The sequence below is a fragment of the Corythoichthys intestinalis genome, chromosome 4 (assembly GCF_030265065.1).
Source record: "Corythoichthys intestinalis isolate RoL2023-P3 chromosome 4, ASM3026506v1, whole genome shotgun sequence".
In the NCBI taxonomy this organism is placed as follows: Eukaryota; Metazoa; Chordata; class Actinopteri; order Syngnathiformes; family Syngnathidae; genus Corythoichthys; species Corythoichthys intestinalis.
Genome location: NC_080398.1, coordinates 7,093,853 through 7,118,449, shown reverse-complemented (window position 1 = coordinate 7,118,449; position 24,597 = coordinate 7,093,853). Strand labels below are relative to the sequence as shown.

The following is a 24,597-nucleotide window of genomic DNA, read 5'->3' as shown; positions in this document are numbered from 1 at the left end:
GCTAATCGTCATATGCTATTGTTTAGCCACAACTGGATCCATTACCTTATTACCGTAATTTTTGGACTATAAGCTGCTACTTTTTCCCCTTCATTTTGAATCCTGCGGTTTATAGTCCAGTGCAGCTTATTTGTTGATTTATTTGGGTTAATAGGCAACACATCCCTCCTAGCATGCATTGCAGCACTACTACTGTGTAAATAACAATCAAAATTCTAGTTCTGTGCTAGTTATCTATTCAATTACTGTTCCATTTGTTTCATTAATTTCTGCTAATGGTACTTGGTAACACTTTATTTGACAGCATCGTCATAAAACTGTCATAAGACCGTCATAATTATGACATGACACTATAATTGGCATTACTGAATGCTTATGACAGATGTCATTTAGTGTCGTCTGGCAAATTATGTTACTAACTCTATTTATGTCCAGCTCAGATCTTTTACATCCATTTAAAAGTGAGATAATTTGCCAGATGACACTAAATGACATCTGTTATAAGCATTCATTATTGCTCATGACAGTGTCATGTCATAATTATGATTGTCTAATGACAGTTTAAAGGCACCACTGTCAAATAAAGTTTTACCAAATACCATAAGTAGCAATGAATGAAACAACTGGAACAGTAGCTGAATAAAAAATTAGCACAGAACATAAATTTTGATTGTTATTAATCTGTAGTGCTGCAATTCATGCTAGGAGGCATGTTGGATTGCAACAGTGTTGACAGCAGGTGGCAGCAGAGGTTGACTGTCTCACCCAAGGGAGCAGTGGTGGCCAAATGAAGCCTCTTGAGGCATTGCTTAGCTTTGCAGCCAATTAGTTCAAAGCTTCATGGTGGTTCATTTGGTTTTATGACAGTTGTATGATGCGGCTTTCAAATAACGTGTCAGTGGTTAATTTCTTTTGGTGTAAATATCCCATAATGCAGTGAGAACAGCTGCGGTTAATATTCCAGTGAGGCTTATCTATGAACAAATGTCGTTTTTGTGCAAAATTTGGTGGGTAGCGGCTTATAGTGCGCAAATTACGGTACTGTTCATCCTTCACGCAGTCGCTGGAAACAGAAATGTTGTCTCATCAATCTACAGGCAACCAGGAGATTGATTTTTGATTGATTGATGATTTTACTACACTGTACGAGTGTGCGCTGGCCCTCATGGGAAAAGCAGTCTTCCTTAAGGCAAAACACTTCCGATTTTGTCCACCGGTGTCGCTAATATCGACCAAAACTGAAAAGTTACAATGTGGTGCTTTAAAGCTGTAATGTGAAGTAATTTCATAACATGCCAAATAGGGTCACAATTAAAGTAGTTAAACATTGTCCAACAAATAAAGCATGAAAAAATAATTTATATGTTGTATATTTGACAAAATAATCGCATTTCCGAAGTTCCGGCCTGAAAGGGGACGAACCCGGAAGTGATACGTCACACCGAGAACAGCGATGGCAGCGCTCCATACGGCCGCCATACAAAGCCCTTCAAACAATGATTCAAACAGCGATATAAGCGATAGATCGAGCGCAAGGGAGGAGATCCAAGTTTTTGAAGAGTTGGAGGAAGAAGAGGAGCTTGGAATTTTATGTTGGACCTAACATGTATTAGCCAGACGCTAATCAGGATGCAAACAATGTGCCTAGACTACCTGACATGGAATGGAGATTCGCTGCGAGACTGACTCAATGCCAACACGCTCGCTGTCACCTGTCAGCGGCTCTCGCGAAACAAAAACTAGAAGGCTATCAAGCGATCACCGTGAAAGAAACGCCGAACCGTACAAATGCAATGCAATGCTTGAAGCATGAAGGTGGAAATACATAATACAAATACAAATAAATGTGCACAAACTCACCGGCGGTGTAAACCTGCCGCTGTCAACGCTCTGGGAGGTCGCATTTGACAGCATTCTGCCGCGGTCCTCCTCGCCAGCTGTTTACTCGGCATTCACGCTCGTTTGCATTTGATCGCTGGTCTGATACACGCCCGCTTTTTCGGTGAGGTCTTTTGTGTTTATTCGTTATTGGATCGTTTTTGTTCACCATTGTAAATAATAGCACTGAAGCAAGAAGGGGTAAGTCGCCATTTCTGTTCAGCCAGTTTTCTCCTGTTTTGTTTAGCGTAAGAAGCTAGGTTAGTGGCTGTCTTTTCTTTGTTCTTTTTCATCATCAGGGTTTAGTTAGCGGGTGGGGTTCAAGTGTAGATTCCTTTTGTTTGTTGTTTTGGCCTGGGCTTACCCTGAAGCCGCGCTTCATCCACATTTTGTACATATTCATTGCGAGTTTGATTGTTGTGTAAATAAATTTGTGCCACTTGTGAAATTGTGTGGCTCGTTTTATGTTACGCCCTTCGGCCGTAACACTAGCGAACACAACAACAACTATGCCACGACTATTGCCACGAGTTGGCTTTCGGCTAACATCGCTAGCTTATACTGTACATTCCACAACAGTTGGCAGCTCTGCTTTGACAAAGTCATCAGTCATCTATCTAAAAATCACACTTAGTTTTTGGCAAATCCTTGATCATAAGCAGACCGGTTAAGGAAGCAGGCATCTTCGAAGTGTTTGCAGCAGAGAACAGTACTCGATGATGGCGGGAAATTCATTCGCTTCGTGCGAACGAAAGATGTCCATTTACGTGGCCTGCTATCCTTTGGCCACTCATACAACTTTTCGTTTGAGTGAGAACAAAACACCGCCACACACCGCCGTGGCATCTTACCGAGAAGCAATGCAACAAACAATACTGTTCTATGGCGGACTTCCCTCGCACTTCCCGGTGTGACGTCATTTCCGAAGATTTCCGAAGATTGCCGAAGAAAAGCATTTTCGTTGTCAAGGGCGTTGCTATGGGTTAAACAAAGAATCTGGAAGGGTTGCGTTAAAAAAAAAAAAAAAAAAAAAAAAGAAAATATGCTTATAATTGTTTAGCCATTGATATTATTCAAAAACATGGTTGGCCAACCTTAGTTCACATTTCCCCTTTAAAACAGGAAAGCAAATAAGGAATTGATTAATGTGACAAAACATGTATCAAAAAGGCATGTGAATAATTATTAAAGTTGCACCGATACCAGTATCTGCAGGGGTCGCCGATCCGGCCCGAATTGGTGGTATCGGTATCGACGAGTACCAACATTTAGTGCGCCGATACCATCTACTGGCATCACATGAACGCAAATGTACTGTCCTCCACACGTGAGCTAATTTCCCAAATCCCGATGCATGACATCTGTATGTCTTTGTCTCGAAATGACCAAACGATATTAACACCTCCGTCTTCAATATTAAGGATGTTCACTACAACGCATATTCGCGATGTTACGCTAGTCATCTAAAATGGCATGCACAAACGATTAGCACGCGTAAGCTAACACTTGCTGTTGTAGCGCCGATAGGATCAGAGACGTTAAGACCGTGGGAGACTAAGCAAACTCATGGTTTCATGATGAACAATGAGTGGCAAATTAAGAGTGCCGTACTTCAAACTCGTCCTGTTTATGAAAGTCAATTGTCATATGCTGGTGTTGTGCAGTAATGAGCAGAAGTGACTTCTGGGGCCAGAAAACACTCAAGCGGCACAGCGCGCACACTAAATATCATCAGATAGCAACCTAGATGTACTATGTAAGATCCCATGCCAACTCTCGCGCGCGCACACACTAGATATCATCAAATAGCAACCTAGATGTACTGCATTAGACCCCATGCCATTAGCTGCGTGAGCCCAGAGTGACACGTAGTCCGTATACTACATTGATGAATTAGAAACTGCCATGACTGAATGGAAGTTAAGCAAGCCAAATCAAACCATACCAGTGACTATAGATAATGCTGCAAATACTGTTATTTCAGTACATGTTGCAGATGGACTCAGACCTCAAATAGGATGTTTTGGTAAATATAGCTGCTAAGAAAGCTGCAGCAATCAACAGAGTGCCCCACTTTACAAACAGTAAAGATTTTTCTCAGCACTTGTATACAAAATTTCTTCAGATCAGTAAGAAGTAAGCACATAAATATTATGCACTAAAATGCTTGTTTATATGATGGCACCGTTATTTTTGCTTGTTAGCAAAAATAATAATAATAATAACAGTTGTATTATCTGTTTCACAGCATTAAATGTATTCAATTGTATCGAAAATCTTACCGAACCGTGACTTAACTGTATCGTTGCATCCCTTATACGTACATATATTTATATGTATTTTTTTTTTGCAAACAGAGTGGTATCGGAATGGTATCGGTATCGGCCGATACTGCACAGCCAGGTATCTGTATCAGTATCGGGCCCAAAAAATGGTATCGGTGCAACACTAATAATTATTTTAGAAAAAAATATTAGAAATCAGACCTACTAATCAAAGAAGAAAAAAAAAAGATTTGTGAGATGCCTCCAACTACTCAAGTGTTGAAGTCAGAGCATCTTGGGCGTCGTTACCCATAATCCACTGCTTGACGTAGTTGGAGCGCGAGATGAGCCCATCATCTAGGAAATCAGCCGGTTGTCCCGAGCTCGATTGGGTTGGGCTGGCGCATTCCCCGAAACCGCTATCCGCCGTGTCCAAGTCTAGGCGTGGGTAGCCGTCGTCCGACAGACAGGATTTCTCCGCTTCCCCATCGTCCGATAGGGCGTCCTCTTCCGCCGGCGGCTCGAAATCGGGACCGTTGTCGTCATCTTCTTGCACGGTCACCGTGTGGATGGACACGTGGCCTTTTCCCATGGATAGGATGGGACAGCGGAGAAGGCGCGGTGTATCGTCGTGGTCCCCTTGGGAGATCGGCTTGTCGACGGTGGCGGTTGGATCTGTCGGCGAGGTGTTTCGCAACAAGTCGTGCTCGCTGAACGTGGGCTTCACCCATTCCTGGCGTGGATGTTAATTAAGACAATGCAAAAGGATCATTTGATAGTTGATGCAGGACCAACAATGCCAAAATTCAACAACTAAATACCGTATTTTTGGACCCTAAAGCATATTTTCATACATACAAGTGTTGCAACTAGGGCTGCAACTAATAATTATTTCTATAATTGATTATTCAACCAATCAATTAAACGATTAATCGGATAAATGAATAATGAATAAATATTTTTTTCAATTACCCTCACAGTTTAAACTTGATGTTGTATTAGGTATGTTGTAAGTAACATTCATTCATTCATTCATTCATTTTCCATGCCGCTTATTCCTCACGAGGGTCGCGGAGGTGCTGGAGCCTATCCCACAACAATGAAGACAAAATCCAATTTCAAAGCACACTCTTTTGTATGACAATTTACAGCTTGAATGGGAGTTTGTGTTGAGACTCTAAGCTTTGATATGAATGGCTTTATATTAGGGGTGTCAAACGATTAAAATTTTTAATCGAGTTAATTACAGCTGAAAAATTAATTAATCGTAATTAATCGCAATTCAAACCATTTATAAAATATGCCCTATTTTTCTGTAAATAATTGTTGGAATGGAAAGATGAGACACAAGATGGATATATACATTCAACATACGGTACATAAGGACTGTATTTCTTTATTATAACAATAAATCAACAAGATGGCATTACCATTATTAACATTCTGTTAAAGTGATCCATGGATAGAAAGACTTGTAGTTCTTAAAAGATAAATGTTAGTACAAGTTATAGACATTTTATATTAAAACCCCTTAAAAACCCTCTTAATGTTTTCGTTTTAATACAATCTGTAAAATTTTCAATCAAAAAATAAAATAGTAGCCCGCCATTGTTGATGCCAATAATTACTTACACAATGCTCATGGGGGCTGAAGCCTATTAAATCAGTCGCACCCAAGCGCCAGCAGAGGGCAACAAAACTCCGAAAAACACAACAAGTACACATTTCACTGTGCTGTCATGTTAATGTTTGAGCGAGGCATGTGCGTTAATTGCGTCAAATATTTTAACGTGATTGATTTAAAAAATTAATTACCGCCCGTTAACGCGATAATTTTGACAGCCCTAGTTTATATGTGTCGTTTCTTTATAAAAAGAAATTTACTATCAACTTTACTATCTAACAATAACTCGAGAGCTAATTTGTTTCTCTAAAACACAATACAAACGAACGCTTAGGACACTGATTAGCATCATGGCTAACTAGCTTAGCCCTCCATGAAAAGTAATAACGTCTCATCAACAAAGGATACAAACAATGCGATTGGCTTCATTTACTCACCCCTGACAGAGGCGCACTACATCTAGAACACAAAAGACAACCTAACTCTTGACATTTCGTAATATTATTGATTCAGCAACACAACCCAAGTGTAACAGTGAACTCGCTCTCTCTCTTGGTCTAATCACTGGCACGTGCGCGCACAGGACACAAACGGGACTGCTCATACCTGCTGGCAAAAATGGATGATCAAATTTGTTGGCAACTATTTTAGTAATCAATTTTAATCGATTAGCCTCAGTAACTCATTTGCTCCCAAAAACGTATAAATACGTTCCATTTTTAATTGTTTCAATGTCCCAAAAACGTATTTATTCGTCTTTTATGTATTTTTTCACAAGAGACATCTCTAGGTTCTGATGCAACTTTGCTCCAAAGCACAACACTTAAAATTCAGTTTACTGTAAAGCAATAAAACTGGCCACTGGAGGGCAGTAGCACATTTGGTAAGAACTCATATCGGACCATGAAAGGAAATGAATGAAGAGAAATAGTCAGGAAACGGAAGTTGAAAGAAGTAAGAAGCGTGAGAAAAATGTGGAGAATGATGTAAAACACAAGACACATGCCCCACATAAGTTCCCCAGGTGAATTCTGAGGAATTATGAGGAAGTGGTCACTACAAAAGAAAGATAAAAAAAAAATCTGTCTTGATAAGACAGGTGGTGATGAGGGAAAATTTTACCCCGTCTGCCGGTACAGCCGCGGCCACAACGGCATCATCTCTCAGTTCAATAGTTTAGTTATGTGTAAATAAATTGTTACTTTGCTATCAAAAGCTCTATTTGTCTTGTTGTTTATGTTATTTTGTAGAAGGAAAACATTCAGATGTTTGGGATGTCACAAAAGCAAAAAATAGCTGTGTTAAAGTCAAAGCTATGTTTGAAATATATGCTTTTTAAAAAAAGCTCAATTTCTCTGTTTTTTTTCATCAGAAATTGGAAAATTGCTCAAACTAAGCTATTTTCTAATGTTGATTTCTAAAGAATGGAAAGAGATTACAACAAACTTTTTTTCCTGCTGAAAGAAGAGAGTCTAATCTTGCTTTTGGTGGGTTCCATGTTTATATAGCAATAAAACAGAATTTTCTGTGGGCCTTGCAAAATCAGTCAAAATCCAGTAAAACGGCCGGGAGCGAAGGGGATTGCTCCGGTGAAAATGGGTGGGAGTGAATGAGTTAAGCAGCTAGTTTATATAGTAAGATGTCTGAAAATTGGAAAATGTGAATTGTTTTCCAAAGCAAAAGCAGATTTTGTTCATGTGCTACTTTGACTTAACAAAAATATAATGAAGAAATGTGATAATATTTACAATTAAGTTATAAGTATGTTATAATTTCAAGATTTTAGACACGGTGAAGAAGGTCCTAAACGATGAAATGGTTATCAAAATAGTTGTTGATTAATTTGCTAATCGATTAGTTGTCGATTGGTGATTGCACCTCTAGTTGTAACGATACGTATTGGTACGCACTAAAATGACGTCATTGGTATCGGGCAGTACTAAGAAATAATCTTCTGATGATGTGTGATATGTGCACTTCAAGATCTATTTCCAACTGCTGGTCGCCCTACCCAAGATGGCTGCCAGCTGCACATGCCGCTTATTATTTAAAAAAAAAAAAAGAAAAAAAAAAGGAGTGCTTGTCACCCTTCCCAAGATGATAGATGTCCAAACGTGTAGTGTCCAATCCTTTTGTCCATGTATTATGAAATTAATCACTAGTACACGTCCAGCTGGACGGCTATCGCTGTCAATGGCAGCCAATAAGTAAACAGCAGATGCTTTTTTTGTTGATAAAATAATCTTTTCAAAATTGGTTGAGAAATAAAATAGTTATGAGTTGATTTTAATGTCAATGCACTAACTTTGATGGGAATGTTGCCTGCCCCAACCAACATGGCCGCCAAGGAAACTTTTTTTTTTTTCATGCTTCTGCCGTGAATTTAAATGAATTCATCACCAGTAGACTTAAAATCCATTAGAAGTGGGAGGGTTAAACATTTGTTCCTTTGCTGCCAACTAATGGCGTACCGCACGCATGCTATTTTTAGACCGTGATGTCGCATCGTAAAGCGGAAAGCCGAAGTGGGACATTATAGACCCCGGTGTTGTGCCGAAAAAATGTCCCCCCCCCCCCCCCCCCCCCGCTAAATGTCCACCCTGACGGGAACGCTTATATATAACGCTTTATTGAGGTGAAAACATCAAATGTTTTCATGGACGCATTACAGTAATGGATTTACGACTGTTAAATCAGTTTTAAATAAATAGATTACGGAAAATACTAGTACTGTATTTTAGTAACAAATCGTGGACTGGGCCACATAACCATCTTTGAACAGAAATGTATTAGTTTACAGGTTTTCACGACCATATCACAATGACAATCACACAGGTATGACATTTATTAGCTCAAGCAGAGAAAAATAATACATATTCACAGTACAAGAAAATCATTTCCATGTCCATCGATTGGTAAGAAAAAGCTGTTAGTACGGGTGACGTGTGGGTGCTCAATAATAAAATAAATAAATAAAATTAAAGAAATAAAATAAGCGCCCAATAAAGCGTTATATATAAGCGTTCCCGTCAGGTGGGACATTTCACGTGGGGCGGCTATTTTTCGGCACAACACCGGCCTCGCATAGAAACAACGTATTTTGTGCTACTTTTCGCCGGTAATCTTTCAAAAACGAACATGCCGATCACTCATTGCTTTTTTTGGAACTTGTAGAAATGACTCTAGACATTACGAGACATGAAGGATGTTTTCTTCATACGTTTCCGGAAACCAAAAAAAATGTGAAGACCAAATCAACTTGCGCGAACTTTAACACCACCTCGGAGACTCCATTCACATTTCATATGAAGTAAACATTTTGTTGGGTTGGCATGGTCTTTCAGAGGACAAAGAGGTAAGCCATTTTTATATTTTTAACTTATTCTTTTCGCGTAACGTTGTGCTGCACTGCTTCTGTCTGACAATGAATGACCGAATGACCTGAAAAGAATTAAAATGGTATCTGACTGCCACTGTTACCGTTTCTGTTTTATATATATATATATATATATTTAAATTAAAAGTGTTCGTTGGGTGTAACAGAGTAGCATTTGCGATCGCTACACAAAGCTAACTAAATTACCCCTAAGAACGGTAAGAGACGAAGGACAACCAGAGGATACGTATATAAGAAAGACAGGGCTGATGGTAAAGGATAGCTTGTTGAAACAGGAGAATGTCATTGTCAGTCGCGTCGATAAAAAAGCTAAGGCTATGCTTAGGTCGGCTCGTTTTTTTCGTCTTTTTCAGCCTTTGACACTCAAGCCATCTCTTTAACTGAACATTTTTATGTTCTTCCACATCTTTGCCAGTCAATTTGGCACCAGGTACATCATTTTCGGAGAGAATTGGTAGTTTTAGCTCTGTAAACATCTCCTTCGTACACGATTTCCATTCATTTCCTATTAGGTACAACCGGTGGCTTGTCCCTACTTAGCAACAGTAGCTAATGTCATGAATATTAATGAGCGGAAGTGACGTGTTGCTAGCGGTACGCCATTTAAATGAATTAATCACCAGTAGACGTAAAATCCATTAGAAGTGCGAGGGTTAAACATTTGTTCGTTTGCTGCCAACTAATTGGACGTCTAGCGCCGTCAATGGCAGCCACTGAGTAAATATTTGATATTGATCAGATAATCTTTCAAAGAAATAAGTTTGTTATGACTTGAGTTTAATGTCAATGTGTTGCCTTTGAAGGGAAGATCGCCCCTACCAACATGGCCGCCCTGAGGCCATTTCGCTAATGACGACGAAAGTGCTTTTCCTGCTTCTGCGTGAATTGAAATGAGTTTATCAATAGTAGATGTCCAATAAGTTTGAAGTTGGAGGGTTTAGTCATGTTCATTTGTTGCCCGCCCTCCCACTCCAGATGACTTGGACGTTTAGCGCCGTTAATGGCTGCCACTGTGTAAATAGCAGATTCTTAGACTTTGTCACATTTGTTGTCATTGTGGAAACAATCTAAATATGAACGTGTGAAAAGAAAAAAAGGGCGAGGCGTGTGAGGGGCCATCATGCAGACCCCTAAAGGGAAATTCCCAGGCAGGCAGGCAAGCTGTGAAAAAGTTCCCCCTTTGTACCGTAAAGGAAAGGACAAAGAGTCACCTTAAAGTCGCCTCCGTAGTTGAGGTAGAGCGGCTTGAAGAAGTCGTGCGGCCTGGATACGTACGTGCTCATTCGGATTCTTTTCAGCAACAACCTGGCAACAATTCCAAAAGTGACTTCAGGACAATTGTGCACGACAACATTTAAAAAAAAAAATTTTTTTTCAAAAAGGAACTCTCATGTTTGTTGTCATTTTAATATGGCAATAACAACGAATGCTTGCATCTTACATTACAATGAAGGAAATAGTATCTTTTCTCGTATTTACCGTTCAACTGTTTGTATTACTCTAACACACTTAATATAATCAATCAGGGAACAGTATCTTTTCTCGCATTTACTGTTGGACTGTTTGTATTACTCTAAAACAAATAAATAACATTTATATCATAGGTTAAGGAAAACAAGCAGAATATATTTGACATAGGGCATAAGAGATACATGACACCTTCTGACCACGCAAGCCCAACGCATGCATCATACAGCTGACTGAGCAAGATGGACGCTGACCATCAGGTAATAGGCAAGACATCTACGAGCCCACGTTTGCAACACCAAATCCCACAATCAGCTCTTTAGGACAGTCCGGAACAAATGGCGGGGCGTCCTGTCCCAACACAAGGAACACCGGAGAATGCCCAGTATCCAACTGATACACCGACTGATAAGACTCCAAGCGCCCCTTTGACACTGAGGCGGGCAAATTCTCCTACTGCGGTTGCCCCAGTAATGGTGACACAGCAACTGTGACGCACGAACTCAACAGTCCAAACTGCGATAGAAGATTATCTTAAACAACGGGCAAACACACACTTCTTCCGGACCACGGCCCGCCTCACCAGAGCCTTTAAAAGACTGAATTCTTAACTAATCATTGTCATTTTTCCGAGAATCTTTTGTTGACTTGTGATATGGCGAACCTGTAACCAGTCTGCCTCCGCGTCTGGGTCTGCTGCTGTTTTGCCTTGCCGTTTGATCGCTGTCGACCTGAATAAATTGTCAACTTGTGTTTCAAAGCCTTTTCCCAGCTTTTAAAATGGAGTCCGTACATGGGGTTTGGCCTTTTGTCCGGGAAGTCAGGGTTCTGTCTGCTCGGGTCGTTGGAATTGCGCTAGCGCGGTTCCAGCGGTCCGGGTGGTGTGAATCCGGCAATCTGGCTAAAAGGTCAGATTCCTTCAACAAAAATCGATGATATCGTCACAAAAAAACAACCACATCTAAAATAGAATTTGATGTGGAGTAATATAATTTGTACTAATTATAGTAGTACAGTAGTACCTCTACTTACGTAGTTATCGATATACAGAATTTTCAGGTTAAGCTACTCCTCAATGAGAAAATATTGCCTCTAGTTAAGAAAAAAAACATTTAGGATATGAAAGGCAAAAACACAGCATGGCTGGTTCTTGCAGCTCCGAGTTTACGGAACATAACATACTTGTAGTTGCTCTGCCATTGGCTATTATAACTAGAGACATTTTTTTTTCCTGTTATTTTGATTATTATTGCTACAAGGATTCCCACTGACACCACTACTTAATTGATGGGGGTAAATGAAGGTTGTTTTTTTTTCACCCATTGGTCCGACTAGGGTGGCAGTTGCCCCCCCCATACCACCTTGGTGGATCCGCCCCTGGCGCCAGAGCGACTTATAGTCCGAAAAATACATCAATATCAGGGAATAAAATGATGTCAATATCAGCTCTCCAAAGCTTTGTTACTTTTCTATTATTGTTCGATTTCCTCTGTCGTTCTCAAGTTGTGGAAATAAAGCAGCGTGTTGCATTTGCAGACGTGCGGCGGACACCACTTCCTGTCAAGCGTGCGTTTATTTGTGTGCGGTTTCGCGCCCCGCGGGACGTGACGCTACGTGACGGCGAAGCGACGAGAATATCGCCGTCGCGTACAGGAAGCTTGCCGACGGCGCTCTTGACGAGAACATTCGCCAAAATAAAAAACGTTTGGGCATTTTCTTTTTGGGTACTTACGGATTGCGAGAGCAGGCCAGCAGCAGCGCCGCAACTGTGACGAGGACAACCAAGAGGGCGGGGAGTCGGGATCCTCTCACTAAAGTTGAGAAATTTCCCGCCGTTGACGGCGATAGACGTCCGATCCTTTGAAGGATCGGACGGCTATCGTCGTCAATGGCAGGGAAAAAGTTTAGAGCTGGGGTCTAGCGTTCTGGTGACTGTGACACTTCATTTGGGTCGCCGCAATATTTTAATATCAATTAATTGTGGATTATCTTTGCGATACATGAACTCATTTGTTCATGTAGTGTAAATATGATTTACTGGAGTATTGAAAATGTAAAAAAAAAAAATATATATATATAGTATATATATAAAATGGTTTGCCAATGCTGTATTTTCTTTTGTTAGAATGATAATCATCTACTTTCATTGATTACGAACAGAAATCAGAGAATTTTAATTTATTTCTCCATTAAAAAAAGAATACAAAGATCATAATTGTTTTCTTCATTATTGTTGATAAATACATATATTAAAAAAATATATATATTAAATGAATAAAAATTAATAAAAAATTAAAAAAAATAATATTTAACTATTCTTAAAAGTCTTTAAAGTTTAAATAATGGTAATGTTGCTTTTTTGTGTTTTAGTCAAAAATTGTAAAAAAAAAAAAATTCTGTTAAAAAAAGAATCTTGTTTTTTTCTTGAATTCTTGTTTGTTGTTCATATATACTTTTGAAATCTATTATATTATATAATATCAAAAAAAAAATTTTTTTTAATTATAAAAATGTTGAATATAAACAAAAATATATACTTATTTCAAATATTTATTTTTTCTTTTAATTTTTTTTCTAAATTTCAATTATTTTTTTCTTTTCAAATATTTTTTTCCCCACTTTTTAAAAAAAATATTGTGTTGAAAAAAAGGCATTTATTATACAAAGGTACAAAAAGTACCATAAAAATAGAAAAATATTAAAAAAAACTTTTTATTTCTAATGTTTTAAATTGTACTTTTTTGTGTTTTAGTAAAACAAATTGTATTAAATATTTACTCTTATTTTTTAAATTTTTAACTTTTTAAATTTTTTAACTTTGGTAGTAATATCTTAATTGATTTTGCTTGCAATGAAAAAACACAAACGGGAATAGAAAAATAAATTAAATCATTATTATTTTACACAAAACTCCTAAAATGGGCCGGACAAAAGTATTGGCACCCTTTGAAAAATCATGTGATGCTTTGCTAATTTTTGCAATTAACAGCACCTGCTACTTACCTGTGGCACATAACAGGTGGTGGCAATAACTGAATCACACGTGCAGCCAGTTAAAATGGATTAAAGTTGACTCAACCTCTGTCCTGTGTCCTTTTGCGTACCACATTGAGCATGGAGAAAAGAAAGAAGACCAAAGAACTGACTGAAGACTTGAGAAGCAAAATTGTGAGGAAACATGGGCAATCTCAAGGTATAAGTCCATCTCCAAACACCTGAATGTTCCTGTGTCTACCGTGCGCAGTTTCATCAATAAGTGTTAAGCCCATGGCACTGTGGCTAGATGTGGACAGAAAAGAAAAATTGACGAGAGATTTCAACGAAAGATTGTGCGCATGGTTGATGTTGAGTTAATTATCGAGGGTTGATTGAATATTTGCTTGATTGATTGAATATTTGCTTGTGCTCATACATACCTAATACATATTGCCATATTTTTCCTTATTTGATATAACCAGTAAATTATTATTGCTTGCTATACTAGGCTGTCGCATAATGTTTAAGTGTCACAAAGTGTTAAAGAGGGTCGGGGTGACAACTGCCTTGCTTCATGGCCGCAACATTGCTTAACTAGACTTTCTAGGACATCTTCAGCATCTTCCGTCTAGACTTTCGTCTAGACTTTCGAGGACATCGTCCATTCGAGGACATCTTCCATGGCCGCAGCGTTGCATAACTGAAGTGTCTGGGTCATTCTGACCACTTTACCTAAGTGCCTTCGCTTACACACGTGTATTTAGTTAGTTCCACCTACATGCTCACACATAGCCAACCAAAATCCCATGGGTGTCTCCAGCTTGCTTTCCCCCTCCCTTTAGGGCGGCACCTTTCTGTGTTAAGACAAGCCCCTAATAAAAGAAAGAGTAAGGAGTTTAGTTTTAGATCAATTTTGGTGACTATACAGCGTAATCTAGCATTTCACTGTCTAGTCCCTCCTTGCTCTCCTTGGCCAAGAAAACTGAGTGTCTTCTAAAGCTGGAAATCTTTGGGCACCTAACGATTCGATTACGATTCAGAGGCGCCGATTCGATTATAAAACGATTATTGATGCACCCCCCTCCTTTTTTTTTTTTTTTTTTTTAAATGTTTTGTACATCAGTTCCAAAATTGTTCAAAAATACTCTCAGCCTAAACCAAACTACTATTTCAGTATCAAGTTAACATATAGCAGTAAACAAATATACAAAAATAACAGTAAATAAAAAACTCCAGTCCCCATTCTGTATCAGCAGCTTTAAACCACATTCAATTAATTTAATGTTGCGAATCAACCGTTAAAGTTGTTAAAATTGCTCCCGTTATTCCATAATTTCCCTTTTGTCTACTTTCGACATGTGAAAGTTTTAAAACAATTCTAAAGATAGTTTCAAGTCAATATTTTACTGATTTAGGAGTATTTTAGATAAAAAGTTGATTAGGTTTGCTTGGAAGGTTCGCTACAACAGCCTTGCAGGGAAGTGTACTGCTTTAAGATGGCGGCCGTTTACTAACGCCCGCATCTAGCTTTTTGTAGGTGTGCTGCTAACGCTACCGAATCTATATTGCATCTAGTCCTATATAAATGATATCTACCGTAACATTATGTGGATGTACTTTGTAGCAGCTTTTCGGCAGCAGTCAGGTATGTTGTTGTGTTTTTTTATCTCGTGGCATGAGTTGAGCTAGAGCCGTGAGTTGAGCATTGGCATTACCTGAGGGGCCGGGCAATGAGAAGCATGATGTTTAGCTACTCTCACTCCGTTTCTCATTAACCGCGCGGCGCGCTGAGTGTGTTGTACTTCCGCTTTACTTGGCATATTTCAATAATCGGAATTTGGATGTTTGTGAATCGTTCTCGAATCTTCCACGGCCGAATCGCGAATAATCTAAGAATCGGAAATTTTGCACACCTCTAGTGTCTTCTCTCCTTATTTTTGGGTAATTTTACAAATGTCTACCTAAGGGTCTATTTTTGAACTTGACAGTTGATAAAGAACCTTGACCAACATCCAAACAAGTTCAAGCTGTCCAGCAGTTTGAGAATACAACAGTGTCAACCTGTACTATCCGTTGGCGTCTGAATGAAAAGGGACTCTATGGTAGGATACCCAGGAAGACCCAACTTCTGACCCAGGGACATAAGTATGCCAGGCTGGAGTTTGCCAAAACTTACCTGAGAAAGCGTTTTGGAAGAATGTTCTCTGGTCAGATGAGACAAAAGTAGAGCTTTTTGGGGAAAAAGCATCAACAGAGTTTACAGGGAAAAGAACACGGTCGCCACAGTCAAACATGGCGAACGTTCCCTGATATTTTGGGGTTGCTTTGCTACCTCTGGCACTGGACTGCTTGACCGTGTGCATGGCATTATCAAGTCTGAAGACTACCAAGAAATTTTGCAGCATAATGTAGGGCCCAGTGTGAGAAAGCTGGGTCTCCCTCAGAGGTCATGGGTCTTCCAGCAGGACAATGACCCAAAACACACTCCAAAATGCACTAGAAAATGGTTTGAGGGAAAACACTGGAAACTTCTAAAGTGGCCAGACCTGAATCCCATAGAAAACCTGTGGAGAGATCTGAAAACGGCACCCTTCAAATCTCAGAGACCTGGAGCAGTTGGCCAAAGAAGAACGGTCGAGCATTGTAAGAAACTCATTGATGGATACCCGAAGCAGTTGTTCGCAGTTATTTTGTCTACAGTAAATGTTGTGCTACCAAGTACTGTATTAGGCATAGGGTGCCAATACTTTTGTCCGGCCCATTTTTGAGAGTTTTGAGTAAAATGATAATGATTTAATTTTCTAGTCAAATATTTGTTATTAAATGGCTCAACTAATAATAACTTTAACTACAGTGATTTTTTTTGCTTCTTGGAAACTGCATAGCAACATGGCTTTTCTTATTTTTTCATACCTGGAATGTCAGCAGATTTTATGGACGCGGGGGTCCAATTGACGGAGGAGCTCCACTCGCTCCAAGGGCCTTGCGCCGGGTTATCGGGACACAACTTTCCCCGTACGTCTGCGCGAAATTCGGCTTGAGGCGGCAGCGATTCGCGCCTCACCGTCAGGAACGTCGCGTCCACCGGAAAGGAGCGTGCCGGGTTCTGATGAAGGAGAAGGTAAAACAAGGAGCAACGGACGGGTCGGTGGCGTCTTAACCGGCGGCGATCTTACCAGCGAAGGACCTCGGATTCGCAGGCTGTACTGCAGGCAGCCGTACTCGGCGTCGTCGTGCTCCCACGTGATGTTGTAAGAGTCGTCGGAGGAGCCGGTCACTCGGACGTTGTAAGGCGGCGGAGGTTTCACTGCAATTCATGCATGTCGCTCATTCTCAGCTATTCAAAAGTTGACATTTAAAGCGCATGTGACACAAAAAAAGCATGTTTATTTCATAATACACGCGGTATTTTATGCTCCTGAATGATATGGACCGCTTGGATGTGTGTGGAAGTGATCGCTATATTGATTTAGTTTTTTGAATCCCGCGCCATGAAAATGATTGACTCCCGGCTTCGGTCTTGCATTGAGAAGGAGGGCGCTGTGACGTGTACGGGTGAAGGCGTCCTCTTCACTAAACAGCCTTACTGTTGTGTATGAGGACTAACGATTCAGCTGATTTTGCGGATTAATACGTTTATTTTTCGCATCACGCCAGCCAAACGGCTGCAGAAAAATCTTGCTTTATGAGGGAGAGGCGTGTGCGCCTTTTTGGAGTTTCAAAAGGCTCCCATTCACCGTGGATATTGGCCAAAACAAGCCCTACTACTGTGGGACCATTGGACTTACGAAGAAGTGAGTAAACATCTTGTTTTGTATTATGTCAAATATTAATACAGCGATTACAAAGTAATTGCCACCTAAAACTTGGCTTGACGATTGCTTGGAATTGGAAAAAAACTGAGCCTCCTTCTTTTAAGCGCCAGATGGAAGAAGTTATGTCCAATTTAAAACTGGAACACCTAAGACATGTTGTGAACGGCTCTCTCCAGATACACAAAAACATGGCAATCATTTTTATCCTTTTTTGAGACCCGATTTAAAACATAGCTCCCTATTACTAACGAAGCTGCTACAGCCTACCCCCCCCTTTACCCGTCTGCAATTTCGTCTGATTTCCATATATTGTCTTGTAAACAATGCTGAACTTGTATCCCTCTCGTAAAATATGCTGTAAGGTGATGTCCAGCTCTACCTATCTACATAGACGATTTGTCCCCTTTGAGTCATTGGGACTCTGAAACGTCAAACTAAGTAGCCATCTTGTGTATCCCAGACTATGTATTTGTGTTTCGTCTACCTCCCGCCCCTCGTCATTGAATGTGAGCACCAAATACTGTTTCCATATCTATGTACTTGTGGATGTCGCTCATATTGTTTGTGTGTATTTGTATATTGTTGTTACTATGATAAAACCAATAAAAAAAGATTTGATATAAATTAAAATGGGGACAAGAAGCCAGAGAATTAGGGCGAGAGTTGGCTGTGGACGGTGATGTCGGTAAGTGAACAACAGCCGCTAACACCGAACATTTACATTCGCGATCACCGAGACCAAAGCCCGATTCGAGTCTGTATCGTGACCTACCCAGGTGTTCCCACTGCTATTTCATAATCAAGCTTACCCGCGTCGTAGAGCGCCCAGCTGGAAAACTCGCTATCGGGGCCTTCCTGCGTCCCGACCGCCGTCGTGCACTCGGTCCCTACGGCGGCGATGTCGTAAAGCGCCGCCGGGTAGGTGACGCACCAAGAGCGGGGAGGCGTCACATGGCAACCGTCGGCCGCGGTGAGCTCACCGTCACTGCCGAATGGCGAAATATGACACACCCTGACGGGTCGGGATTTTGTTTGGGGAATACCTGCAGTTGACGCGGAGACGTAGCTGGCGCGCAGGAACGCCAGCGCACGAGCAGTTAACCAGGATTTTGTAGTCAGTGAAGCAGGTGACGTTGCAAATGGAGGAATCCACTGCAGATGCAGAGACAAGCGGCTATGTACTGTTATCACAACACTAAAGGTTTCCAATCGGTGTCAATACTGTGTATGATACCACATCAATAATAAAAAAAACCTGAACTTCAATGAATTTAAAAAGGAATATACGGTTTAGGGCTGCAGGCGGGAGCTATCAATTATTTGGGTAGTCGATTAATCCATCAATTAGCTAGTTTGAGTAATAGAGTCATCTGATTAGGAACATTTAATGCGTTGCAGAATGAATTTTAGGAGATGTAAAACATCGGCTTGCCAAGATTGCACTTTCAAAATATCATTAAATGCGAATACAAAATAAAATTCCCGAGTGAGGATCTAAATACTGTACAACAAAAGAACAATTGGCTAACTTGTATAGCAAAAGCCAGCTAGCTTAAATGCTATAAAATGCTAACTTTAACAACAAATCATTTAAACACATATTCCCACAAAAAATGTCTAAATATACCTATAAACTAAATTATGAATGCATAAAAAACATATTAGCTCAAACAAAAACTTAACTTATGCTTGTCTAAACATGGACCAGCTGGATTCAGCCATGTTAAATGAGTTATGGCATATTCACTGTTGCCACTAGAGGGCAGTGTATCCACCTAAATCAATAAAACTACATGCAAACACTTCCACAACAAACCAATACTACGCCTCTCTTAATTAAACGCATACTTGAGGCAGCAAAATTGATTCGCGTTTTTTCCTAATCGAATTACTCGAGTTAATCCATTATTTGTTGCACCACTAGAATACATAAATATTTTATTCGAAATATATCCTTTTTTATATTTATGTATATTTTTATATAGTTTATATATATATTTTTAAAAATTGTTAAATAAATAATTTAAAATAGTTTTTTAAATCAAATAAAATAAATTAATAAAAAAAACTTTTTATTGTTTCTACACTTATTTAATTTCTTTTTAACATGAATATATTGATAAAAATTACACTCCGTATCAATAATAAAAAAAATAGTCGATAGTTTTTGATAATACAATTAAAAACATTAATTTAAAAAAAATAAAATTGATATTTCTAAAAAAAAGTTATATATATATTTATGTAGTATTTGAAAACAATAAATAAAAATACATTCATAAAAAAGGACCTGACTGTTCATATTATTTATATCTCAATAAAAAAAAAAAAAGAGAAAATTACATTTACTTTTAAGAGGCAAAAAACAACAACTAATAACCATTTTAAACACTACATCAATGAAAAACCCAGAATTAAATGCGCTTTGCAAAAAAATAAGAAATATATATACATATTTTCAAACGTTGTGTTATAATAAAAATATAAAAATACCATTTTAAAAAATTAAATAATTTTAAAATTAATTAAAAATTATTATAATATTATATTATTGTAATAAAAAATATTCACTTTTTAGATACTACATCAATGAAAATTCTTTAAAAAAGTTAAGAAAGTTCTTTAAAAAAATTTGGAAAGTAATTCTGTATTTTTCTACTTTAAAAAAATATATATAATTTTGAAAAATACTTATTACTATTATTAAATACATATTGCGGTAATATATATTTTTCTACTTTCTTTAAAAAAAAAATAAAAATAAATACAATTTTAAAAAATACTTAAATTTTCATTGTTTCAGTTTTTTCCATATAAAAAAACAAAAACAAAATAAGTTTACATAATTTAAATATTTACATTTATGAGGCTCTAAAAATACTCGATGGCGTTTTTGATACATCAGTTTAAAAAAAAATTGAATAGCTTTTAAAAATAATCAAAAAATGAACAATTTTGAAAATTCAAAGTATTATTTGGAAAATTAAATCAATTCATAATAAACTTATAAAAACGAAAGCTCACTTTTTCGTGTTTCTTTTCTTATTAAAAAAAAAAAGAAAAAAAAAAGAAAAAAAATCAAGAAAATTGGACAAGAGAATAACATTAAAAAATACAACCAAAAACTGCATAGGAAAAAAATACTATATGCATTAATGACATACCGCTTTGACTATACAGCGCCAGGCTCCACAGCATCCATACGACGGCCGCCATCGAACGGCTTCGGAAAAAGTGGGACGCACAGCCGCTAAAACAAAAGAATGTTTTAAAAGATCATTTGGAAATGACCGTACATCACTATCAAAACATTTCTTAAGAAGCGTTAGAAACTCATCTAGCAGACAAACACAATTCTCCTCACATTTTTAAAACAGACATTAAAAGTCTTTCGACAAAGGAAAAGTCTCACCTTCCGTATTTTGGAGGTTAAAGACATAAAAAAAAAAAAAAAAGCTTGTGAACGCGAGCGGATCCGTCAAAATGTATGATGTCAAATGTGGTCACATGTGACACCACTTCCTCACCGCCAAAGCAATAATTAGACTTAAAACATCCTTTTATTTGGTTTAAATGATGTTATTATTTCTAAACAAGACCTTCCAAACTCAAAGGAGAAGATAAGCACTTGATGAAAAGCACCTGACAGGCTCGTGAATGTCATGTAATGTAAATTTTGCCCTATGACTCAAAACAAAACTTAAGCGGTTTCAGAATTGAAATGAGCCGATTGATAACAAAAAGACCCTTTTGGAGAGTGAAACTACTTTAAAAGTAGAGTAGTATTCAAGAGTAGCGTTACTTCAAAATAAAATAAAAGCAGTCATCCAAAAAATTGAGTATTCTGTGAAAAAAAATACCAAAGTAACGAGTATTTGCTTACAATGTGATATATATTCCTCACCACAATGTCAGTGACTGACGACAGAGGATCAGGGCCAAATAAAGCAGAAGATAAAAAAAGGACTATACGAGATTAAAGTCGTACTGGTACTATGGGAAAAAAATTGTATAATTCCATAGGGTAAACAGCTACGCACTTTATGTACAGTGGTATGAAAAACTACCTGAACCCTTTGGAATTTCTCACATTTCTGCATAAAATCACCATCAGATCTAATCTTTGTCAAAATCACACCAATGAAAAAAAGAGTCTGCTTTAATTCAAACCACCCCAACATTTATAGGTTTTCATATTTTAATGAGGATAGTATGCAAACAATGACAAAAGGGGGAAAAATTAGTACCGTATTTTTCGGCCTATAAGTCACAGTTTTTTTTCATAGTTTGGCTGGGGGTGCGATTTATACTCTGGAGCGACTTATGCGTGAAATTATTAACACATTATTATGTCATTTCACATGTTTTTTGGGTGTTTTGGAGTGACACTGATGGTTTGTTAAACTTGTTAGCATGTTCTTTATGCTAGAGTTTTCTGAATAACTCACGTTTGCATTTCTTTGTTCATGCATCATGTAACATCACACTGTACACTTATTCAGCATGTTGTTCTCTATTGTATTTTTATTTTAAATTGCCTTTCAAGATGACATATCTGTTCTATGTGTTGGATTTTATCAAGTAAATTTGCCTCCAAAATGCGACTTATACTCCGGTGTGACTTATATATGTTTTTTTCCTCTTCGTTGGGCATTTTATGGCTGGTGCGACTTATACTCGGGTGCGACTTATAGTCCGAAAAATACGGTAAGTGAACCATTACATTTAATATTTACTGCTCAAAAAAGATAAAGGGAACACTAACATAACATGTTGTAGATCTGAATGAATCAAATATTTTTATTAAATACTTTGTTTTTTCCATAGTTGAACGTGCTGACAATAAAGTCAGACAAAAATTATCCATGGAAATTAAATGAATCAACCCATGGAGGTCCGTATTTAGTTTTATACTCAAAATGAAAGTGGAAAAACACACTACAGGGTGATCCAACTTTGATGGAATGTCCTTTAAACAAATCAAAATTAAGCTTAGTAGTGTGTTTGGCCTCTGCGTGCTTGTACTACCTCCCCGCGACGCCTGGGCATGCACCTGATGAGGTGTCGGATGTTCTCCTGAGGGATATCCACCCAGATCTGGACCAGCACATCATTGAGTTCCTGGACAGTCTGAGGACCAACCTGTCGTCCTGTAGGAGATTCCAGGAGACTGCCAGAGCCCTGCAAAATGACCTCCAGCAGGCCACCGGTGTGAATGTTCCTGACCAAACAATCAGAAAAGGGCTCCATGAGGATGGTCTGAGAGCCTGACATCCTGTAGAGAGCCGTGTGCTCACTGCCAATCACTGTAGAGCCATAGACCACCAGAATTTGCAACTATGCCACTGGCTCTTTGCTCTTCACCGATGAAAGCAGGTTCAACCTGAGAACATGCGACAGACGTGAAAGGGTCCGGAGATCCAGCTGCTCCCTGTTAAGACCGACATAAGTTAAGTTTTTGTTTGAGCTAATGTTTTCTTATGCTTTCGTAATTTGTTTATCGGTATATTTAGCCATTTTTGTGGGATTATGTGTTGGAACGATTTGTTAAGAGCACTGCAAAAAAAAAAAAAAAAAGTTATTATTTTATAGCATTTAAGCTAGCGGACGTTCGCTATGCAAGTTAGCCAATTGTTCTTTTGTTAGAACCTCATTTATTATTATTTTTTAAAAATATTGGTTGAGGATAAGATCCAGTATTTTAATTCATTTTTAAATAAAAGTGCAAAAAGTGGAATTTTATTTTGTATTTGCACTTTCAAAAGAGTATTAAATGCAATATTAGCAAGCCTTTGTTTTACATCTCGTAAAATTCATCCTGTAACGCATTAATTGTTCCTAATCTGATGACGCGATTATTCGAACTAGTTGATAGATTAATCGACTACTACAATAATCGATATCTGCAGCCCTAGAAAAATGTAACGACTAGTGTAGCCCAAAGCAGCGGCGCAAGAGTTGCGTTTCTTCTTCACAAATCTACTCAAGTAAGAAGTATGGCTTCATAAAACTACTCTTAGAATTCCTTTTTTTCAAAAATGTGACTCAAGTAAATTTAACAGAGTACAGGTAACGCATCATTACCCACTTGTTTAAAAGGGACTTCCACTGTGTCTGGAGGTGTAAAATCCCCCATTTCAATGTTTAACTCGTGCCAATAGTATTTTTCATAAAACTACTCTTAGAATTCCTTTTTTTCAAAAATGTGACTCAAGTAAATTTAACAGAGTACAGGTAACGCATCATTACCCACTTGTTTAAAAGGGACTTCCACCGTGTCTGGAGGTGTAAAATCCCCCATTTCAATGTTTAACTCGTGCCAATAGTATTTTACATGATTTGAAGAGTGTGGGAAAGGCATGCATTTAAAACTGTTTTCGTACATTTACTAATAAAAAAAGGAGGCCCAGGTGTTCGTTTTATGACCATATTGGCATCGGATGTTTCCAGGTAACAAATTGCATGAGACTATAATATTTAAAAAAAAACAAAAAAAAAACGCCAAATTGGAATAGAGTACTGTTGTAATACAAGATTTTCTGCCACTAGATGTCCCTGCCACATCGTTGTTGAGTGAGCCATTCCAATGACGTTCCCCATTAACCCCCAACCGGGTGAGTCTTCCGTTTTAACAACTTTTAGACCTTCTTCCTCAATTTACTTTCGAAATAGAACAGAAAGAAGTCACGCTGTTGCCTGCCAAAGCTCACGTCGCACCTTACCAGGAAATAGACGACACCGGTCACAACAACGTATGACATGTTAATTAAGGTGACCTCTTTTGTACTAACTTTTACTCGGGGGGAAAAGCTGACGTATGTTTATAGTTTTATACACAACGATAAACCGAATAACCATGGAAGTATGAATCAATATGAAGCCGCGTTTGCTGTTAGCAACTTTTGCCCGCCAAATGCTAATGTCCTACGTCACCAGGAACTAGACCACGGCACCCATACCGGCGTATTTCTGAAACGAATAAACATTACAAAACAATGTAGGAAATAAATAAGTAAATAAATGATTAAATAAAGATACGTGGCTTACCGTGAAAGGCAATGAGTCCACTTGGAGTAACGAAAAAGTGACAAAAACAGGCAACATCAAACCGAATATTCACTTCTGCTCCATTACGACGTGCCGTAAAGTGAAAGTTAGTTAGTTTTGAAACAATAA

The 24,597-nt window shown here is 38.4% G+C and overlaps 1 protein-coding gene and 1 long non-coding RNA gene across 3 annotated transcripts in view; one reads left to right on the top strand and one right to left on the bottom strand.

Moving 5' to 3' along the window:
* Positions 1–771: 771 nt before the first annotated feature.
* Positions 772–24,530, bottom strand: il21r.1 (interleukin 21 receptor, tandem duplicate 1). The gene is made up of 10 exons (XM_057833243.1): positions 24,469–24,530; positions 22,475–22,852; positions 20,586–20,671; positions 18,465–18,573; positions 18,231–18,406; positions 16,783–16,913; positions 16,520–16,712; positions 12,363–12,441; positions 10,375–10,468; positions 772–4,875 (listed from the first exon to the last, which is right to left on the bottom strand). Exons 2-10 carry the CDS (start codon positions 22,693–22,695, stop codon positions 4,411–4,413), a joined length of 1,554 nt encoding a protein of 517 aa, XP_057689226.1. The 5' UTR covers positions 22,696–22,852; positions 24,469–24,530; the 3' UTR covers positions 772–4,410.
* Positions 24,048–24,597, top strand: part of LOC130914247 (uncharacterized) — a 34,629-nt gene continuing 34,079 nt past the window's right edge. For both annotated transcript variants that reach the window (XR_009062861.1, XR_009062860.1), the window contains exon 1: positions 24,048–24,192. This is a non-coding gene — a long non-coding RNA (uncharacterized LOC130914247). The remainder of the gene's footprint in view (positions 24,193–24,597) is intronic.